Here is a 21,860-nt window from a genome sequence, read left to right as displayed (position 1 = left end):
TTTGGCCATCTGCCTTAATGTTGCTTGAGTTGGCGCTGTATCAAATCTTACTTTCTCATGCTTCTATGAAGCTCCCATTTTATTGCATTAAGGGTGCTATATAAATTTAAGTTGTTTCAGCATCACTACAATGACACAGTGACATCTGCCAATATTTGACCATCACAAGTTCAAGAAGTTGCAGATCTTTAGAGCCATGTCTACAATAGTACGATTCAGATGCTTTCAGGCACAGATCACTGAGAATGTTCTTAAATAAAAGCAAAATACTGAGGATGCTGGAATTGTAAAATAAAAAAAGAAAGGAGGTCTGGCAGCATCTGTGGAGAGAGAAAAACAGAGTTAACCTTTGGAGTCCAATATGACTTCTTCAGAACTGAAGATGTAGAAATGTGATCGTAACATTCTTAAATTCCTCCCTTGTGACCAACAAATTTGGATCAGTTACTCACCATTTTGTTTAATTTATTAGTATTAAAAAAGTGTTGCAACCCTGGGAAGTAAAATTAAGGTAAACCATCTTCATCCCTTTGAACCATCAAGCTAAGCTAATTAATGTAAGTTGGAGTGAATTTTAAGTCAATTACCATGCCATGGTTTGTGTAGAATTATGCAAGCTTTCTCATTTGATCAAGGAGGAATTCTTTCCAACCCCATGGCAGGAAGTAAGTTTCATGTCTTTGGAACCCTATCCTTTTTCCCAACTGGTTTGTTTTGCTTTTTATCCCCTGGTCTTTTTAGCCATCTGGTTATTGTGTCTTGCTTTCTCTGAACAAAACAGGGAAGAGAAACAACATCTGAGTGTGTATTTTTTTTTATCTTGCTAATTCCCATGTGCACTGTTAGGTAGGTTTTCATTTAATTTATGTGAAGCTGAAAAACCTGAAATAAAATTTTGTTTGGTGGCAAGGATATTGAGTCTGTGTAGTTTGAGGCCTGCTGAGATTCTGTTCCAGTGAGTTCTTTAAATGTGTTCAGAAGTTTGCTAGTTGGGACTTTGAGATTTATATCTGAAACAGTTGTGCTGCCAAATCCAGATACATCTAGCTGAATGGAGTTATTAGAACCAGATTCAAAAGCTCTCTCAGTACTCGTGTAACACAGGGACTATTGCACAGGAATAGTGCATCAGGAACCCAATGGAATTCCAGAGCTGCTCCAACATTTGTTTCTAATGTGTGATGCAGTTTTTTGGGCTGTCCTCAAGAAAGAAGGCAATGCCGATCAATTGGCTTAGGGTCTGGAACTTATTCTTCAGTAAGTTGTTGTATCAGTGTTAACAGATGTTTGGACCCTCAAAATCAGCACCAATAAGGTGACTAACACATTTTGTAATTCATGAGCAATACTTTGATGTAACACGTGGTACTCACTGTCGACAGACGCAAGCCCATAGACACCAAGGATGAACTGCTACACAAATATATACTGCCTGCTGCTTTGGTGTCAGGGGTATTTGGTGACAGGGTCCACTTTAGGCTGAATCCCTTTCTCACCACAACCAAAATACTCAATTGCTGGAAATGCAAGTCAGCATCTATGGAGGGGGCAGACAGATTGACATTACAGAAATAAAAGCAAAAACTGCTGGAAAATCTAAGCAGGTCCGGCAGCATCTGTGGAGAGAGAAACAGGGTTGACATTTTGAGTCCAATATGACTTCTTCAGAACTCATTCATCACATTGGACTCAATGATAACTCTGTTTCCATTTCCACAGATGCTGCCAAACCTTCTGTGTTTTTACAATGCTTTATGTTTCTATTTCAGACTTCCAGCATTCAGAGTAATTTGCTTTTATCGACATTTCAGAATGCTTCTTTAGAACTCAAAACATGAAAAAGTCAACAGGCATTTAAATCTCTGCTGATGCTGCCCTGAGTAACGAGTCTTCCCAGCATTTTCTCTTTTTCATTTCCAATTTGCAGCCTTCACAATGCTTCGTTTCTGTTTTGGGGTATTTAATTAGGGTTGAAACTGAGGATGTGGGGGAAAAATTAACACTTCATTCTTAGAATTAAATCATAGAATGGTTTTAACACAGAGGGAGGCCATTTGGCCTGTTGTACCTGTGCCAACTCTTTGCAGGAGCAACTTGGCTAGTCCGGTTCCCTTGCTCTTTCCTCATATCCCTGCATAATTTTTCCTTTCAGATAATTGTTTAATTCCCTTTTGAAAACCATGATTGAATCTGCCTCCACCAAACTCTCAGACAATGCATTTCAGATCCTGACCACTTGATGCAGAAACAGGTGATTTTTCCCCATGATGCTGTTTCTACTTTTGCCAATCATCTTATATTTCTATCCTTTAGTTCTCAACCCTTCTGCCAACAGGAGCTGTTTCTGCCTACCAACTCTGTTTAGACTGCTCATGATTTTGAACACCTCTATCAAATCTCCTTTTAACCTTCTCTAAAGAGAACAAAACCAGTTTCTCCAGTCAATCCACATGGATGACTGATTCATTCTTGTAATTCTTTCTGGACCCTTTCCAAACCTTTCACATCCTTCCTAAAGAGCGGTGCCCAGAATTGGGCACACTGCTCCAATGGAAGCTGAAACAGTGTTTTGTAAATGCCTGTCATATAACTTGCTTGCTTTTGAGCTCTATGCCTCTGTTTATAAAGCCATGGATGCCATATGCCTTTTAACCACTTTATCAAACTGCCCTGCCACCTTCAATGATTCATGCACATATATCCCCAGATGTTTCTGCTCCTGTACTCGCTTTAAAATTTTAGCCTTTATCTTATAATGTATCACTTCAATTTCTCTGCATTGTGTTTCACCTGCCATGCTCACCCCATTTTGATGCAATTTAAACACCTAAATTTTTCAGCTCTGATGAAAGGTTACACCTAAAGTATGAATTTGTTCTCTCCAGGCTTTCTTATTTGTGAAGTCCAGCATTTTCTGTTCTCATTTCAGATTCCCAGCACTTGCAATTTGTTGCTTTTTATAAATGCTGGATAACTTTCTCTGGTGCTTTTGTCCTCAGACTTCCCCATCCCCAGCAAACTACTGGTCTTTCTCGTTGCTTTGTATATATGACTGAGATAAGCTTGGATGCAAGGATATATAGGAGCACTTGTACTCAGCTTCTCTATCTGGATTCAGTTGCAAAGCCTGGGGTGATGGTACCTGGTTTGTACTGATACGAAGCACGAATTAAATTACATTGTTTTTGAGTGAAAGTATTTTGTAAGCAAATACTTTATTAGGGGCTAATTGTGAAGTCATATTTGAACTAGTGAGGTATACACTCATTTTTGAGTATTCATGTAACTATATATATATATTTATACTGCACACATGATATATATATATATCCATATCCTGATGAATGAGCAAATTTTTTTAGCTCTTGACAACATTTTTGCTGTCTTTAAATTACTGCATATATTTCAAAGCTGTGTAAGTCTTCGTATTTGGTTTTAAAAATGTGTAATGAGAAAATACAGATACAAAGGCTTCCCTAAATGTCATTGAAAGGCACCTTCAAAATGTGAATGTGAAAACATCTTACATCTGAAGAGCACACTAGACGAATGCTCCATGTGCAGTGCCTTTCAAAGTTTCCTGCCTGCACCATTTGAATGATGAATTCCATTAATATATCATGATGTATTACAGTTTACGTAAGTGCAGCTGTGAATTTCGATGCAGCAATTAAGAAGCACCTTATAACTCGGTGTTTGAGAGCAGTGATAAAGGAAGACAGGTGGGTCTCGGGTGTCATCTGTCAGACTTGGAATCTGCCTTTATCAAAGGAAGTGACAGTGTGCTGATAAATAATCATGTCAGATCCTAATTGGTAAAAAGACTGGGAGAGATTTTAATTTTTTCCAAGCTCTCAATTGAATGAGGCAACCCAGAAGCTACATTAAAAGTTTGATATTGTGCTATCACCTTCATTCATTATCTAAAATGTAGTTGTCAGCTGTATTTAAAATTTTGAACTTGATTCCCATTGATGGAAATTAGAACATTTATTCAAAATTTTCTGAATTGAAATGTTTAATCCCTGTAATTACTTCAGGGTAACTGGTAGGCATGTTAATTCTGCACTTAATACAACTGGTGATAGTTTTTCTGAAGTGTACACACTTTCTTTGCTGTGGTTTGGATAGTTAGATGCCATATTATCTTTCCCTTACTTTAAAAAATGGATCCTGATAATAAATCTGCCCAGTACTGATGTTCATTACTGAGTGCCTTAATGAGCATTCAAACAATTTAATGTGTTAATGCACAAATTGAACTCCTATTGTTCGGTGGTTACATGCACTATATTTTGTGGTATTGAGTCATTCAGTTCAATAATGTTCCAGCTTTGATCCCTGGTTTGTGCAGAGTTGATTAATTGCTGGAAAATGGTTGTTGGATCTAAAAGTTAACCTTTGTGTAGCTGGAAGTAGAAAATTAAAGTCATCTTTGGCGGATACTTATCTGGCTATCTGATCTCCACTAGAAATTGTAATTGTATTTGGTATCATATATTGACAGAATTGCACTTGCCTGTGTGCATGCATGAAGCATGGCCATTATTGTGCTGCTGGAGAATACAAGTGCCTGCCATCAGGAGAGAAACCAGCTGATAATTTAAGGATACTTGAAGTACATTACAAAAATCACCTTTGTTGAATCTTTCTGACAAGCTCTATGCAGACTTTGTACATCTTTGGCTAGATCCGCTGCTGAAGCTGAAACATATGTTACGTGCTGCAGGAAGTTTTGGTGCCTGATGGGGTGGCTGTTTTTTTGGAATTGATTATTAATGGAAAAAGAATGTGAGGGAGACAGTATCTAGGGGTCTTCATAATGCATAGGCAATAAAATGTGAGTGGGCTATTTGAGTATACAGTTACTGTGCTTCAGAAAATATTTCACATTAGAATGATTTAAAAATAAAATCAAGAACTAGGTGTGCTCAGTAGACTTGCAGATGACGTTGATGCTTTTTTTTAATTGAGGGGCTAAGACGAAAGGCTAAGGAACACATGCAAGGCACCACCACAAGAGAAAAACAGAAAAAGTGAATGAGGTAAATCATAAGTACTGCTTAGCTGAGATCAGGATTAGACTTCAAATGCCTCAAAATTTTAGGAAAAGACAAAGACTAAGGGCGATGAGAAATTCCCTAAATTTAAGTTTCTGGAGAAGAACCTTGAATACAATTACTCAATTATTAATTTCAGAACAGTGGGACTTGGGAGAAGAAAATTTGGAGAAGATAACTCTAATAGGAACAAAAGGACAGTTCAGAGAAGTATTGATCACAGTTTTGATGGAGTAGGGAAAGATATAAAAATTGTGTTTGAGTGAAAAGTAGAAAAGCTAAAGGTGAAAGAGAGATCTGCTCTAAGAGCCTCTGATAAGAGGCTTTTTCTTGTGTCTTTCCAGGAATGCAAGAGGGTTATTAGACCGATATATGGTAGCAGTATTTAAAAATAGGTGAGATAAGGGTGTTATAGAGAAATAACAATTTTGAAGAGATGAATGTGCTTACAAAGCAGCAATGAAATAGTTAGCATGCAAGGAAACAAGGCCTTGAAGGCGGTTTTAACAATGGAAAAGATTTAAGCATTCCATTTGAAAATAGAGGAGATAGTGAGATCAAGGAAGTCAGTTTTTATGTAGAAGCATGAAACCATAGAAGGTGAGATGTGGTTATTATTGTTAAATTTTGTGAAGGATGTGAAGGAACTTGCTTTGAAGAATGGGTAGGGGGATGGCACGGGGAGAAAAGGTATTTTTTAAATAGACCTTTTCAAGATTTAATGTTTCGGCAAAGTTGGCTTAATATTTGATGGAGTTTGTGGATTAGAGTAGTGTGCATGATAGCTAATGAGCTATGAGGATATTGGAAATTTCATTCTGCAAGGTACAGTTGGTTCAGTAATAAAATGCAGGAGAAGTGATAGACATTTATAGATATTCGCATGATTTACCTTTGCGAGAAATGTGGAGGAACTTCACAGAACCTAAATGGATCTATTTGAATTAATTGCTTGCACATGGGTTTTATGATCTTCTCTTGGCCATAGTTTTCTGATATTATTGGCGCTCACTTACTGATTTGTTTCAAAAATATCTCATATCTTGCAAGTATAATCAAAACAGTTTTATCAACATGAGCCATGTGGTTCGTTCTTAGTGAAACAATTAATGAAGTACATAATAAGACTCAAACAGTTTGTGATTGACAATCTTAAGTCAATCTGTGTGATCTCAGTACAGAGATACTATAGCTGTTAAAAATCATGTCAAATATCTTTACTTCAGAAAGGTATTTATATTTTCATTGGTGAGATCATGTTTGAATCCAAGGCGACAGACTGTTGACTTCAGTCCCAGGCTCCGGATCTTTGGCCAAAAGTGCAAAGAAGGGAGGGCAAGTTTGAGGAGCTTCCTCGGGCTCTGCTTCTGGGCCTGACCAAGGTGGCCATCTACAGGCCCATGCTGGAATTGACCCAAGGTTACGCTGCTCTCGCCTCCTGCTTCAGCAGCTTTTTCATATCCGGATGGCCCTGAAAAAAGGCATGGAGTGTCCATCAGCAGTTTGACCCATTCCACAAATGGTGGGCATCATAGGGTCTGGAGTGTACAGTGGGCACTAGTAACTTATTTTTTAAGCTGATATGTTTCGTTTGTCTTATGGCTACATTCTTTATTAGTCAATTTGGTTTTTATTTGATGTGAGGCAGCCCAGTATCGCCTTTGGTTTCATTTAGAAAAGGCTTTTTTTTTTTGTTGTTACAGATGGAGCTTAGTCTTTGCCATAACTCCATTGTTTTTATTCTTGAACGGTTATGTTGTTATGACTCAGATTAGGAACTGAAAGGAGTGAAGATTGATTGTATGGTTTTTTAATTTCTTCCATAGGATGTGAGTGTCGCTGACATCAAGCTAACATCTTCTCCTATTACACTCTTTCCTTGCTAATATCAGTTTAATTTTAAATGTTTTGTTTTCAGGGTTATTTACCTGCCAATGCAGAAAGAAGAGAAAGCACACTACAGCGGAAGCGAGCAGAGTATTTTGCTTTGATCGATCAATACTATGACTCTAGAAATGATGAGCACCACCAAGACACTTACAGACAGGTATTTGAACTGAAATTATTAATGTAACAGTTTTGTTGCATCTTTTCAGATTGAAATAAACATCTTGTGTTAAATTCAAGTCTCCACTTTTCTCATTGTAAGTCTCCTGGATTTAAAAGTTTTGCAGTTGCATGTGTTAACTCATCAACAACTTGAAATTATGCAATGCCTTCATCATAGGTAGCATCGGTGGACTGGGAGCCAGTATACGTCAGTGAGCCTGGCGATGATGGGTAAACAGGACTTGGTGTGGGTCAGGATACAGGCAGCTGAGTTTTGGATGAACTCAAGCTTGTGGAGCGTGGAAAATGGGAAGCCAGCTTGCAGAACATTAGAATAGTTGATTTTGGTGTAACGGAAGCATAGATGAGGGTTTCAGCAGCAGATGAGCTCAAGTAGCGACCATGCAACAGAAATATAAGCAGACAGTCTTTGTGATTAAAAGAAATAGAGCCTGATGCTCAAGGTCAAATCAAATGCTACGATTGTGAACAGTCTGCATCAACCTGAGCTCTATTTTCAGACCATATGAAGCCCCATTCCCAACTTGGAAAGCTGCAGTTTTATGTATGTCGATTCATAACTCTGTGGCCAGGACATTAAACCAAATGTGGAGGAATGCCCTCCAGCAACTTTTCCTGTACCGCTTGAGCTACAGATCTTGTAGAGTGTGGCTGAAGTTTTTGGAATCAAATACTTGGTACAGCATCATTATGCCTGGCAAACACGAAGATGGACATAACGTGTATGATTATGGGGAGCATCATACGATTGTTATAACCCTATTAAAGTAAACATTTAAATTGCTTTGAACTACCAAATCACGAGCGATTCAATAGGTCTACAAACATATTCAGAAGGCTGTCATCTCTCAGTCAGAATGCTCTTGCTCAGAATTTTAGGTTTAAAATGGGACTCCATAATTACTAACGAAGAAGGACTTAATTTTTTGTACTAGGTTTAACAGTTCATTTTAACTGAAGGCAAACTGCACTCCATTTCCTTTATCTTGAAAAATATTATGAATAGGAACATAACTATTATTTTGAAAGGCTGCATTATATTGAGGAAAAAAGCACTTGCCCAGAATTTATTGCATTGACACAATTGGAAATAATGCCATTTCACGCATCAGTCTTCTTGTGGCAAATGTCTGCCAAAAATTACAGAAATATAAATATTTGTTTCATTTAAAGGAGGAAAGACTTAGACTGTAAACTACTGTTTAAAAACATTGGTTTGTAATAGTTTTTAGGGCCAGAAAATGGAAAAAATGTTTGACAACCTTTTCCTGAAACTCCACTGTTTTTCTAAACCATCAGATTGCCATAGATATTCCTCGTATGACTCCTGAGAGTTTAATACTGCAACCAAAAGTAAGAGAGGTAAGAGCTTTGGGAATGTAGTAAAATAATATCTTTTCCCTGTCTCATCCATCAGCTCCATAATGAAAGCTCCAGTGAATGGCTATATGGTTTGATTTTTGCAAAGCTGGGTTTACCATTTGACCAACTGTTATGCTTAAAATCCTTACAATGTATTTGCTTGAAATTGCTTCATTCAATATTGTTTGTGATGCATTATGATTGCAACATTTACACCAATTTGTCATGTGAATTAATGATGAAATGTGATTTCAGAGTCATCCACAAAATTAGTGCATGACTGAATATTCACACTTGATTTGATATGCAAGTTAACTTTTTCTCTACGACAACCATTTGTCCCCGGATAGATTGAGTTGTAGGTGAGACGACAGGCACAAGAACTACATCTCTGCTTCTGCCAACACTAACCTAATTGCCAGTTAGGAATATTGTCATTGGTACTGGAAATTGCAAATATGCATCAGCATCTTCCACTTCGTCGAAGTTGCAATGTCCTGTTCCACTGCATCAGTCCTTGATAATTTTGGATTGCTGGAGATGCTTATAACTTGATACAGTGAGGTCCCGCTGTTTGTGGTGGTTATGTTCCCACGAAACATCGCAAATGGCGAAATCGCAAACAATGAACATGCTTTTCAATGGGACTCCATTAGATAGGTTCCAGCAAAGTGAAGGCAGCCCTGGTTTGTGCAGTTACTGTACAGCAAATTGTGGTACCTATACACAACAGACAGGGGTAGGGCGGTGGGGTGCAGGAGGAGCCTCTGACCAATACAAGACATACAATCCTCATTTAAGAGAAAAATGAATCACCTCAGAATTGGCCGACAAAACCAATGAACATTTCAAAATTGAGCAGAGCCGTTATTGCAGCTCTGGACTGAGAGATTCAGACATTTCCATGTTAATCTCTCTGTTGGGGCTGCACTTCAGCTGCAGCTGTTCCAGGCACCGCTTCATATCCCTGTCGGAAAGGTGCTTTAAAAAAAAGAGAATTAAATGTCTATGGCCAATCAACTTCCAGAAACTTTGACATCATCTCCCTGTTGTGTCAAGGTCTCTGCTCCGTTATGGTTGCCGTCTCCTCTGGGAAAGGGTAGAGAGGAGAAAGAAAATATGGTTGTGAACATTGCTCATGCAATGGGCGATGCGGTGTACAATGACTTTAGCGAAGGGTAAGCGAATACAGGACCAAAGAAATCAGGAAAGGTGGGACTTCACTAATTTCTATTGATGATGGACATTCCCATTGAATCAAAGGCACAAGATAAGGTTCAGACAAACCTCTTTTTATGTTTCAGCTGTTTTCAGTATTTTACATGTGTTCCTGTTTATGATCTCAGTTTGATGCTTAGCTACAATGCTATTCCAGGCCATGTTTGCCTACGAAGATTTCCTTGTATTGACTATTAAATAATACTAGGAAGTGTGATAAAGATCACAACCAGCTCCCTCCCTGTTATAAACTGTGACCATTCAATAAAGTATTGACGGCATTCTGTAGTAAAGCAAGTAGGAAGCTGTGGTTACATTGTGCCCATAAGGCTGGAGAAAGCAGAATTTTACTTATATGGAGTTATGCAGCTTACCAGCTACAACTGCTAACAATTTTCTTCCAGGGTGGTTGGGTCTTCACAATCTGTTGAAATTGTAAGGTGATCCCTTGCACTACCAGGGGAGTCTTTTCGGGGAAAAGACAGTTTTGCATCTTCTGCAACCAACCTTTGATGCAAAGTAGCTTTCTTCAGCCTTGTTGTCCTTTTGGTGCTCATGAGCAAAAATACCACTTCAGCAGCAGAACTCTGCTTTTAATACAGTTGACTTATGACAAGTGAATGAGTGATAGCAAGTTAAAATTTGACTAGTGTTTAATTTTAAGGTAAGTTTGCAAGCATAGCTTCTAACCATTGCTTTTACCTTCAATTCCAATAATTGATCTCCAGTGTTTCCTTCTACTAAAGTTTATCACTTAACTTCCCATACACACACACGCATGTGCACACACGTACACAAAGTTCTGTACAAACTGACTCTCTTGGCAGTTGAATGATGCTAGATTTTAAGTTCAGTGGTGATGTCAGTGTTCTAATCTTCAGTATTCGGTTAGCAATCTGAGTCTTGCTAAGCGGACAAACACTGAAAAATGATTGCACATAAAAATGACCAAAACAACTATTTCACACTTATGCGGCCACCTATTTGCAATTTTCCCTCCAATCAAAGTGATGTGGAAAACCTATGTTGTAATGGTGCATTCACCTGGAGTAAAGGAAACAAACTATTTCCAAACAAAACTCAAAAAAACCCCATTTCCAGTATAAATGCTGTGAATTCGAGGCAGAATGAGACTGCTCCTTTTTTCTTGCCCAACAACTTAATTATAATGTACATATATCACTATCATCCATTGGCCTACTGCAGTAACTTATCCTTCAATTTTTTGGAATTGTGTGACCTATGCACTTAATGTATGCCTAAATCACCATGACATTTGCTGATTATACTATAAACTCTTGAGATAAAATTCGTGGTCAATTTGCCAAAAAAAACTTGTAGACTGCTTTAAACTTTGGAGCCATGCATATATAAATATAAAAATTGAAATTGTTTCATCTCTGAGGTTTCTGTAAAAACTGAAATATGAAAATGATAGTAAAACTGAAATACCTTTTAAGTATTGATATTCTTGATTCGCCTAGCTCTGCAAGCACAGCAGGCATGACCAAAGCTAGGATTCATAGTTGTAAAATTGGTTCTATTGCTTAATGTACTCAAGGAGTAATTAACCTTAAATTGTGACTCCTCAAGACTGAGTATTCCTAAACAAATGGCACTGTACCTTGCAGCTGAGAAACTTTGGCTTTGAATCCCAGCTAAATGCTAGCAATCATCTTGACTGGCTGCACCACAAGTAATAACTTGTCCTCTGCTACTGTTTTCTTTGTTTATTCACAGATTCATATTGATATTCCAAGAACTAATCCTCTTATTCCTCTCTTTCAACAAGCTTCTGTGCAAAAGGTGAGAGAACTAATAAATGATTGGCCAGTGGTGCTTGAATGGTGTAACTAGAATAAACACTGATTTCAATATATCATTCATTAAGTTTTAGCTAGATGGTAAGAAGTTGACGCCTGCATGATTATTTGACAATTATTCTTTGCACTGAGTTACATGGGGAAAGCTGAATTGTGTTAACCTGCCAAGTACAGTTTCACCTAAGTTGAAGAATCAAATAGATTTTGCACTTTTTCATGCACTGCTGGTCTATCAAGCTGCCTGCTGCACATAACACTTTCAGCATATTAGGAACTTTAACTTAAATGAGTGTTCTGTAATAAAGTTGGAGGAGTTTTAATGCATCATTGTCTTTAACTAGCACTTGAACTAGTTGAACTAAACTAGGAGTTCAAGTTCATGTTTTTGGCTTGCATCATTGGACTAATTTGATTCTGACACTAAGCAGTTTTGAAGTTAAAAATAAACCAGCACCTGTTTTTATGTTTATTCTCTCATTTGTTTTCCTTTAATTTTTACTGTTGGCGACCAATGATCACGTGAAAAAAATGTGCAGTGAGACAGTTGTGAAGATGTTCTCTCTTTGTGGTGCTGTATCTAGACATTATTTCAATCTGCCTTTTCACAGTGGCAAAGGCTAATTGGAATGCTTTTACTTGGAAATACATCTGTATTCCAGTAACATTTCCAAGGTAACCTGAGCAGTGGTTCTAATTAATTGTCTTTCTGCACCGAACAAAGCTGAGGATTGAGGGAACTTGTCTCTTGATACTTTAATGAGACCAAGGAAAGATTCCAAATTGAAGTAATTGTACATCTTTGTATGAAGTTCATTTGGTGTACTTAGAAGACATTGGCTTGTGTTTGCACCATTTAAAAGTACTGCATTTGAAAAGGGATAAATCATTTAACTTTGAACTGTTGAAACTTCCAACTGCTTAATGTTTGGCCCTCTGTTTCTCATGATATGCAAACAACGGTTAGTTTTTCTCAACCGCAGCCTTGCATTCACCTTTGATACCCTTGTCTGCAGAAAAAGATTTATTCTCTTCTGTCTTGGTTGGCCCAATTGATATGACCCCATCTTTTCTCATGCTCACAAACCTGTGCCCATTGGATATCTGGTGCATGACTGATTTTAACCATCTGTCAAATTTGGTTGAACTACTTGAAGTGCTATTTATTTTTTATTCATGCATGGAATGAGTGTGTTTCTGGCGAGGCCATCATTAATTGCCCATTCCTTAATTACCATCGAGAAAGTAGTGGTGAGCTGCCACCTTAAACCGCTGCAGTCAGTATGGTGTTATGCACCCATAGAGGTTAGGTGGGGTGTTTGAGGATTTTGATGCAGTGACGATGAAGAAATGACAATAGATTTCCAAGTCGGTGGTGTGTGACTTGGATTTGAATGTGCAGGTGGGCCTCCATTGGGCATCATTCTCCTCTGCCAAGTCTACCTACAACTCTAGGATTGTCCTGGAGAGGAAAGATAACCAAGAACTTCTTTTCTCAGCCATCTCAAACCTCCTGTTTCTTAAGTCATGGAAAATATTTCTTCCCAGATTCATGCCCACCTTTGCCACAGTATGGCCTCTGAATCTCTCCAATTAGTGCTACAGCATTGAAATGGCCATACCAATGTCCCATATGCCAGCCACTGTGATTTGTTCAATTTCTGCAAACTTAAACACCGGTGGATTATCTGATTCTTCTACAGTGCTTGTCCTCCTTTGTCCATCTCTGCTATTTAAGAAAGGTGAGAGAAGGAAGCCAATGAATTATAGACCCATCAGGCTAATATCTGTCTGTTGGGAAATTACTAGAGTCTGTAATAACTTCAATAACTTGCCTGAATAACTTGAATATTTTCAGCTGATCAGGGAAAGCCAGCATGTGTTGGTAAAATGTCAGTCATGCTTGATGAATCTGATTTTATTTTTTTCAATAAGTAACTAAAGTACTGGACAGGGCAATGTATATGCATAGTTATTTATATGCACTTCCAGAAGACACTGGTAGCTAAAATTGAAACCAAGTTATTGACATGGTTATTTATTAATGATGTAGAAGGTGGAATAGAAAGCGCATATCTTGCCAATGACAAAGATTGTAAGCAGTGTAGGTTGAAGCATGAAGTTACAAAGAGATATTTATTGATCGAATGGACATAAGTGACAAATGGATTTAAGTGTATTTAAATATGAGGCCTTCCACTTCAGGGCTAAAATGTTAGATCAGAGAAGTTTCAAAATTATCAAAAGCTAGAAACTCTGGAGATCCAAAAAGACGTAGGGTCTATGTGCATGTATTATTAGAAAATCATGAACTGGTATGAAAAATATTTAAAAAGACTTGTAGAATGCTGACCTTCATATAGAGGGCTAGAATACAAGTTATGCTGCAAATAAAGAAAACCCTGGTTGGACCACATCTGGAGTACTGCGATCAGTCCTGGCTACCACCTCTCATGAAGGTTATTTTGGCCTTGGAGGGAGGCCAGTTTAAGTTTATCAGAATGATAACTGGCTTTCAGGGGTTTCAAGAACAAGAAAAAATTTCTTAAAATGTATTCCCTAGAATTTAGAAGGTTAAGGAGTGATTTTGATCAACTTTTTCAAGGTATTGAGGAGAACAGCTAGGGTAAATAGAAACTATTTCAGCTGGCTGGGAGTTTAGGACTAGGGAACAAACTTTGTTTGTCATCCCTCCTAATAATTCCTCCTTTTCTCAGATCAGTAGCAGATAATTCTGTGCATGTTACTCCAACTAATTGCCTCAGTGGAGGAGTTAGTTGGGCTCCAGGTTGCTTCCCATCTAACATTAGCTGCTAGGTCCTGCCTGAGATCCTGCAGAGCATGGTAGTCAGGCAGTTGGTTGTTTTCAAAACTTTTGCACATTTGGGTGAGCTTGAAGCCCTGATCCACCTTTGTACCAAGGTTTCAGAAGGGGTGATTGAAAACATCTTATGACCTGTAATTGTGAATCAGAAATGGATATTGCACTGTGTCTTATTTGGGGGGGTATGTAGGTGGTGGTGGTGTTGGCTGATGGATGGAAATAATGTTTTGAATGATCGGATGATTGTGGTACATGATTCCACTGTGGAGGGCTGGTGGTGGAGCATGTTCCACAGAAGCTACCTTGGAATCTACTTCGAAAAATCAAATCAAATGGTTGAATAAATCAGAACAGTCACAAAAATTCATAAAATTAGATCACAAAATGAGACCAGTCGTCCCATCATTTCTTTGGTGCCAGATTCTCAGGACCAGGATTTTCCACAATAACCCCATTGCACTTCCTCTACACCTCTATCATTGAGCGTAACTTGATTCTTTTGAATGATAGCATCTTATAAACATAACATGACGTACAATTTATCTCAGCCCCCAATATTGGAAGTTCCTTTGCAATGTTTTTCCCTCTGTGCAGTGATTTGATGCCTCTAAATTTAATGCATATCGATGTATTGAGAGATTGTCTTCACTTCACATTCAATCAGTGCAATTTATATTTCCTATTACCATGCAAAGGCTGACATTCTAATTACACAAAACGACTTTCAGTAAGATCAAGGGCTGCTATGAATAGCAAATCACTGCTGACCACTAACTTGCTTTCTGGCTAGTAACTATTAACAGTTGTTCCCTCGTCTTGGGCACTGACACCCTGCTTTTGAAAACTACTCCCCCGCTTAATAAAAAACCCACCCTCAACTCCACAATCCTTGCAAATCAGCACCCTGTCTCACACCTCCTGTTCCCCTCTCAAGTCCTTTGAAATGTTGTCTGACAATCCATGCCCAACTTTCTCTCAACTCTGAACCTATCCAGTTGAGTTTTCACCCTTTAACTAAAAACCCTAATCAGTCCACTAATGTTGTTGAGGGAAGGATAACTGACACTCTTATCCAATATTAAATAAAGGAAGCAGCTACAGAGATAGTGGATGCACGGGTAGCAATCTTCCAAGAATCCTTAGATTCTGGAAAAGTCCCAGAGGATTGGAGTATGACCAATGACCCGGGTTCGAATCCCACCACGGCAGATGGTGGAATTTGAATTCAATAAAAATCTGGAATTAAAAGTCAGATGATGACCATGAAACTGTTGTTGATTGTTGTAAAAACCTATCTGGTTCACTAATGTCCTTTAGGGAAGGAAATCTGTCCCCCCTACCTGGTCTGGCCTACATGTGTCTCCAGACCCACAGCAATGTGGTTGACTCTGAAATGGCCTAGCAAGACACTCAGTTGTAACAAAACACTACAAAGTTACAAAAAAGGAATGAAACCAGACGGACCACCTGGCATTGACCGAGGCACCGGAAACGACAACGGCAATCTTAGCCGTCGACCCTGCAAAGTCATCCTTACTAGGGGTCTAGGGGTCTAGTGCCAAAATTGGGAGAACTGCCTCACAGACTAGTCAAGCAACAGCCTGACATAGTCATCCTCAGGGAATCATACCATACAGATAATGTCCCAGACACTACCATCACCATCCCTGGATGTCTTCTCCCACTGGCAGGTCAGGCCCAGCGGAGGTGGAGGCACAGTGATATACAGTTGGAAGGGAGTTGCTCTGGGAGTCCTCAACATCGACTCTGGACCCCATGAAGCCTCATGGCATCAGGTCAAACATGGGCAAGGAAATCTCCTGCTGATTACCACGTACTGCCCTTCCTCACCTGATGAATCAGTGCTCCTCCATGTTGAACATCACTTGGAGGAAGCACTGAGGGTGGCAAGGGCGCAGAATGTACTCTGGCTGGGAGACTTCAATGTCCATCACCAAGAGTAGCTCGGTAGCACCACTACTGACCGAGCTGACCGAGTCCTAAAGGACATAGCTGCTATACTGGAACAGCTTGGCTAGGGGTGCGGCAAGTTCTGGAGCATGCCTTCAGTACTATTTCCGGAATATTCTCAGGGCCCATAGCCTTTGCAGTATCTAGTGCCTTCAGCCTTTTCTTGATATCACGTGGAGTGAATCGAATTGGCTGCCGATTGCCATCGAGGAGGCTGAGATGGATCATTCACTCGGCACTTCTGGCTGAAGATTCTTGTGAATGATTCAGCTTCATCTTTTGCAATGATGTGCTGGACTCCCCCATCACTGATGATGGGGATACTTGTGGAGCATCTTCCTCCAGCGAGTTGTTTAATTGTCCACCGTCAGTCATGACTGGATGTGGCAGGACTGCAGAGCTTAGATCTGATCCGTCAGTTGTGGAATCGCTTAGCTCTGTCTATCACTTGCTGCTTTTGCTGTTTGGCACGCAAGTAAACCTGTGTTGTAGCTTCACTAGCTTGACATCTCGTTTTTAGATATGCCTGGTGTTGCTCCTGGCGTGCCCTCCTGTACTCTTCATTGAACCACATAGTAACATTTCCCAAGTTCGTTTAAAATTGTGCAATCTTATGGCTTTATTCTCTTTGATAAAATTTGCAATCCCAGTTACCTACGATGTTAAACAAAAAGTTCCTGGTCCTTAACTGTATTATAACCAAATTTGGGTGTCTGGTCTGGGATCGGAACATCTAGATGTGACTCCAACAAACAGCAACCTTAACTACTCACTGAAATAGCCCAGTTAGGCGCTCCATTATATAAAGCCGCTAAAACTGGGCAGACCATTTGACTTTGATCTTGGACTCTGAAGCAAAAAAAGCACGTCCAGCCTAGTTGACCTGGCCGAGTCCTTCCCACTAACGAGAATTTATACCAAAGCCGAGTTAAATAAGAGTCTGACAGTCATTCACGGATTGTACCTAAATGTCCCAGAGTCCTCCGTTATGAGAGTTGGTGGCACAATGGAATACAGTTAGAAGGGATTGACTCACGGAATCCTCCCAAACCCTGTTTGGAGAAGCGCCTTCGTCCACTGTGGTTTGCCATAGTCATATGACCTATGATGTCATCATTGGTGTATAAAAAGCTGAGAGCAGAAGCCCTTTCATCCACCATTTGGAACATGGTGGCAGGAGTGTGCAGCTGAATTTGAGTGGATTTTGATAGCTGTAAGAAACAGAGAATAATTAAAACTTCAATCTGCAACTTTGTATAGGAAATTAGTCACTTGGTTAAGTCAGTATGGCTTTGACTATTTTGGTACCAGCTGCTATGGAGACGAAGACAAATTTGAAAATAAATTGCAAATTCTTCCAGTCTCAGTGGCAAAACTATAAAGTTGCCATAGCAACTCTTTTATCAGTATTGGGGAAAGAGTGCTACATGCTGTATTGCACCTTAGACCTCACTGAGGAACAGAAAAGCCAGTCTTGTGAAATTTTGGAGGCCTTGGAACCAAGGAAGTTGGATATACGAAGTTATGTTACTGGGCTAGTAATCAAGAGACCTCAGCAAATGAGGTGAGTTCAAATCCCACCATAGCAGTTTGAATATTTAATTTCAGTTAAATAAAAAAGGGAAGTAAAAAACACTAGTGGCAGTAAAAGTAACTCCTCCTTGAACCCTGTAATGATTTTATTTATGCATGCTACAACACCTGAGCTCATGAAGAGCAGAAAAATATTGGTCTGTGTGTGACTGCCCTAAGATGTCCAGCTGACAGAAGAGAACCTTACTCTCAGGAAAGCTATTGACATGTGCAGAAGCTCTGAGGTTGTTGATCATCAGCTGGAGAGCATTGATGGGGGAAACCGATGAGGCTTTGCATTATGCAGAGAGGTGGTTCAGTCCTTCCAAGCACAAGACTCTGTGCAAAGGAGATGACAAAAGAGATGCTGAAGCACATACTCTTCCACTCTTCATTCAACCAGGCTTGGCCACTCTGTTTGATGGTTTAGAGTTCTCATCCTTTGTGTCCTTGTCACCCCAGTATATCTATAATTTCACCCAACTCTACAACCCCCACACCCCCTCCCCCCACCACTACTAGAATTCTCTTTCCACATGACTTTGATCTCTGCATCCCCATCCTTTGGTGCTTTGGACCCTTAACTCTGGAATTCCCTCCTTGACTCTTCCATCTCTCTTTAAAATCTAACTGGTGAATCAGGTTTTTGGTGATCACAAATAATACTTTGTTTGATTCAACATGTAATTTTCCCTGATTCGACCTCTGAAGCAGTTTAGGATTTTTTTTGACAAGAAAGATACCTTGGAAAACACTGTAGGTAGACAGGTGTTGTTGTTGCTATTGTAGGTGCTTCCCCTTGCTGATGTGATTCATAGGCATGGGATCAGTTTGCATATGTATTCTAATAACATCCAGCTCTCTCCTGCCCTACCACCTGTCCTTTTATAACTATTGTCAGAATGATTGTCTGACATTCAGTTTTGGATGAGACATAGTTCCCTCCAGCTAAACATTATTGACTGAAATCATTAATTATTTCCTCGACAAAGATGAACAGAGTAACATTTATATTGTTTCAAATTAATTATTTTGATTTCGATATAATTCTGTAATACAAGGAACACAATAAAACACACTATCCCTGCAGAGTAAATATATTCTTCTGATTAGACAATTCTCTGGAACTAGTTGGCACAGTGTTAAATAAAGTTTGTTTGGGTGTTTAAAAAAAATGCTCTGATCTCAATTTGAGGAAGAGCAAGGGGGCTCTTCCAGTGTGCAAGCTGACCTTTATCCTTATGCCAATATGTATCCTCCAATCAAAAGCACCAAATCTGATTGTTCATTTCACTGCTATATGCTTGAACTTGCTAACAAATTGGACTCCATGTTTGACAACACAACAAAACTTCAAAAATGAATTCACGAGCTGTGAGGCAATTTGGGACCTCCTGATGACATTAGGGCTCCTTATCAAAAACAAGTACTTTGACCAAAACTGCCATATCAGCCTCCCAGATTTTGTTCCTTTTTTCTTAGCTAGACGGGAAGCTAAAATTTTATTTCTGACCCTGCCTAAGCTCTCACTACCTGTTGATTGACCAGTAGAGCTGTCAATTAATTGACTACTGCATCACCCTCCCCCTCCTCCATTTGAAGATTCCCAGCAACTACCCCAAGTTTCCTGTGTGAGATAGAACTATTGGAATATAATGAGAATGGATGTTTTCATAACTTCTGTTGACTTAGGTTGAAGTGAAATATTGGAGAGGACGACTTCATAAGCTGCTTTTATCCTGATATTATCCACATATCCCTGCATGTTAGTATTTTGTTAGCCTAATGTTTTGTGAGCTCAATTTTGGTTATGACGTTTAAGGAGAAATTGCCTACAAGTCCTTCAGGCTATTAGAAATTGGAAATATGCTTATGCTGTAAAACTCATTTTGCTGAAAACTGCTTAATGTTTAGCTTCAGTAATCAGTAATTACAGTTAGATGATGACAGTTGTACCTAGCTTGAAAGTCTAACAAGGCCTCAGCAATCGTGGGAGAACAACAGGCAAATACTTAAAACAGCCACTCGACAAAACGCTGGGCTTTTCATTTAACCATGCATTAAGATCTTGCTGAAATAAATCAGTTCATTGGTATATGAAAGTAGAATAGAAGCTAGTTTAGTGAAGAGAGCTATGGTGCAAAGGTTTGATGAGGAATTAGAACAGAGAGACTGATTAGCTATTATAGACAATTCATTAACAGGCCAATATGAACATTGAAGTCACTGAGAATATTATTTGAGGGAGTTATGGAGCTGGTCATAGGGAACAGTGTGGGGTGTGAAAGGGAAGGAGCTAAGAGTGATTGATCAAGGACTGAAGGTATGTGTGAAGGCTCAAGAAGTTTCATGACAGATGGATGACAATAAAAGGTGGTGGTGGGGTTGGGGGAGGGAAGGGGGGCAGGGTGTGGGGGTGCGTGGGGTTTTCGCACCAAGGTTGAGACAAAGAACTTAACAGGTTATAGGATATTTCTTAGTAAAGTAAATCTTTATAGGGTTAAAGGGCCTGGCCAATAATTCATCCATGTCTACTCCTGAAAAAGGGTATGAAGTAGGAGAACAGAAAATGCTGGAAAAACTCGGCAGGTCTGACAGGATCTGTGGAGAGAGAAACAGAGTTAACGTTTCAGGTCCGTATGACTCTCCAGAGCTCTGAGGTTTTCCAGCATTTGCTATTTTTATTTCAGATTTCCAGCATTCGTGGTACTTTGCTTTCATCATGTGAAATAAGAGACTTTGGGGGAATCTCTATTAAGTTAGGTATTGGCCAAGAACTCTTGAGGAAGATTCAGGTTCAACACTCCTGAGTGCTTCAAGAAGTCAAGAAGATTTGAGGCATTGAGAAGAGAAGTGGAAGAAAGAGTGAGCTATTCGCGTATGCCAGCTATCCTGACCGATCCGGACTGGTATTCGCTACTGTCACAGTTGTCTGCTTTTGCTATACAGTATAACTAGTGTGTTATATTCCATCTTAAATGCTGATTAAAAACAATGGACCCACCATATTGTTTGGATCAATCTTGATTGATTAAAGTGATAACATCAACGATCTTTTTGAAGATTCAAATTAGAACAAACTGGCGATCCAAAATAATTGAAACTTGAAAAATGTGACACCTATTAAGCAGAAGTAGTACTATGATCTATGACCTCTTGAGGATGGAAAAAAAAATTGAAGTTTTCCACTATTTCTTAATTTTGTATTTCTTGATGTTGGCTTGTCAAGTGAAATTTGGATGTAAAATTTCTTTGAAGCATCATTGAAGAAGGCCAGCAACAACTTCAGCAGTCCAACTATTAACCCCGATTAATATTTTACAGATGTATTATTCAAAACGTAATTTGCTTTATGTTCTTTTATTTGGGAAAAAGTATTTCCTCCTCTTCCCCCCAACCCCTGCCGCCACAAAATTAGTTTTGAGCTCATCAAGGCAAGGAATATTGAGCACAGAGGATATGACATTTGCCATTTCAACATGGAATGCTGGTATCAAGCATATCGAAGGCAGATATAACATTATTAGATACCTGTGAAATTCTTAAGTGCCTGCCTGCCGATCTCATTAAAGCAGCCCAACTGCAATTCCCACTGCAGCTCTCTGGCAGCCTTGTTCCAAAGTTGCGATTTGTTATTGAGTTAGGGCTAGAATTATAGAATGATATAGTACAGAAATTACCATTTGGCCTATCATGCCTGTGCCACCCCTTCAAAAGAGCACTTCATTAGTCCTACTCCACTGCTTGTTTTCCACTTCCCTACAAAATTTTCTATTTCAAGTATTTATCCAATTCCATTTCAAAGTTATTTAATCTGCTTTCACCACCCTTTCTGGCAGTGTCAGATCACAATTGGTTGCATAATATTTTTCCCCTTGGCGCCTCAAGCTCTTTGGCCAATTACCTTAAATCTGTTATCTATTCTTTTCTCAGTGGAAACAAATGCCCCTTATTTATTTTTCA

General features: G+C 39.2%; 1 protein-coding gene across 10 annotated transcripts in view; it reads left to right on the top strand.

The window, feature by feature from the left end:
• Positions 1 to 21,860, top strand: part of tbc1d22a (TBC1 domain family, member 22a) — a 462,670-nt gene that overhangs the window by 92,254 nt on the left and 348,556 nt on the right. For 7 of the 10 annotated variants that reach the window (XM_078553360.1, XM_078553362.1, XM_078553359.1 and 4 more), the window contains exons 6-8: positions 6,979 to 7,107; positions 8,430 to 8,492; positions 11,451 to 11,516. In XM_078553360.1, coding sequence (XP_078409486.1) covers positions 6,979 to 7,107; positions 8,430 to 8,492; positions 11,451 to 11,516 — 258 coding nt within the window. The remainder of the gene's footprint in view (positions 1 to 6,978; positions 7,108 to 8,429; positions 8,493 to 11,450; positions 11,517 to 21,860) is intronic. The other 3 variants (XM_078553364.1, XM_078553357.1, XM_078553358.1) reach the window with 2 other exon arrangements.

The sequence above is a fragment of the Cetorhinus maximus genome, chromosome 12, assembly GCF_964194155.1.
Source record: "Cetorhinus maximus chromosome 12, sCetMax3.hap1.1, whole genome shotgun sequence".
Lineage (NCBI taxonomy): Eukaryota > Metazoa > Chordata > Chondrichthyes > Lamniformes > Cetorhinidae > Cetorhinus > Cetorhinus maximus.
The sequence above is the reverse complement of the archived record's forward strand: the minus strand, read 5'-3'. Positions and strand labels throughout refer to the sequence as shown.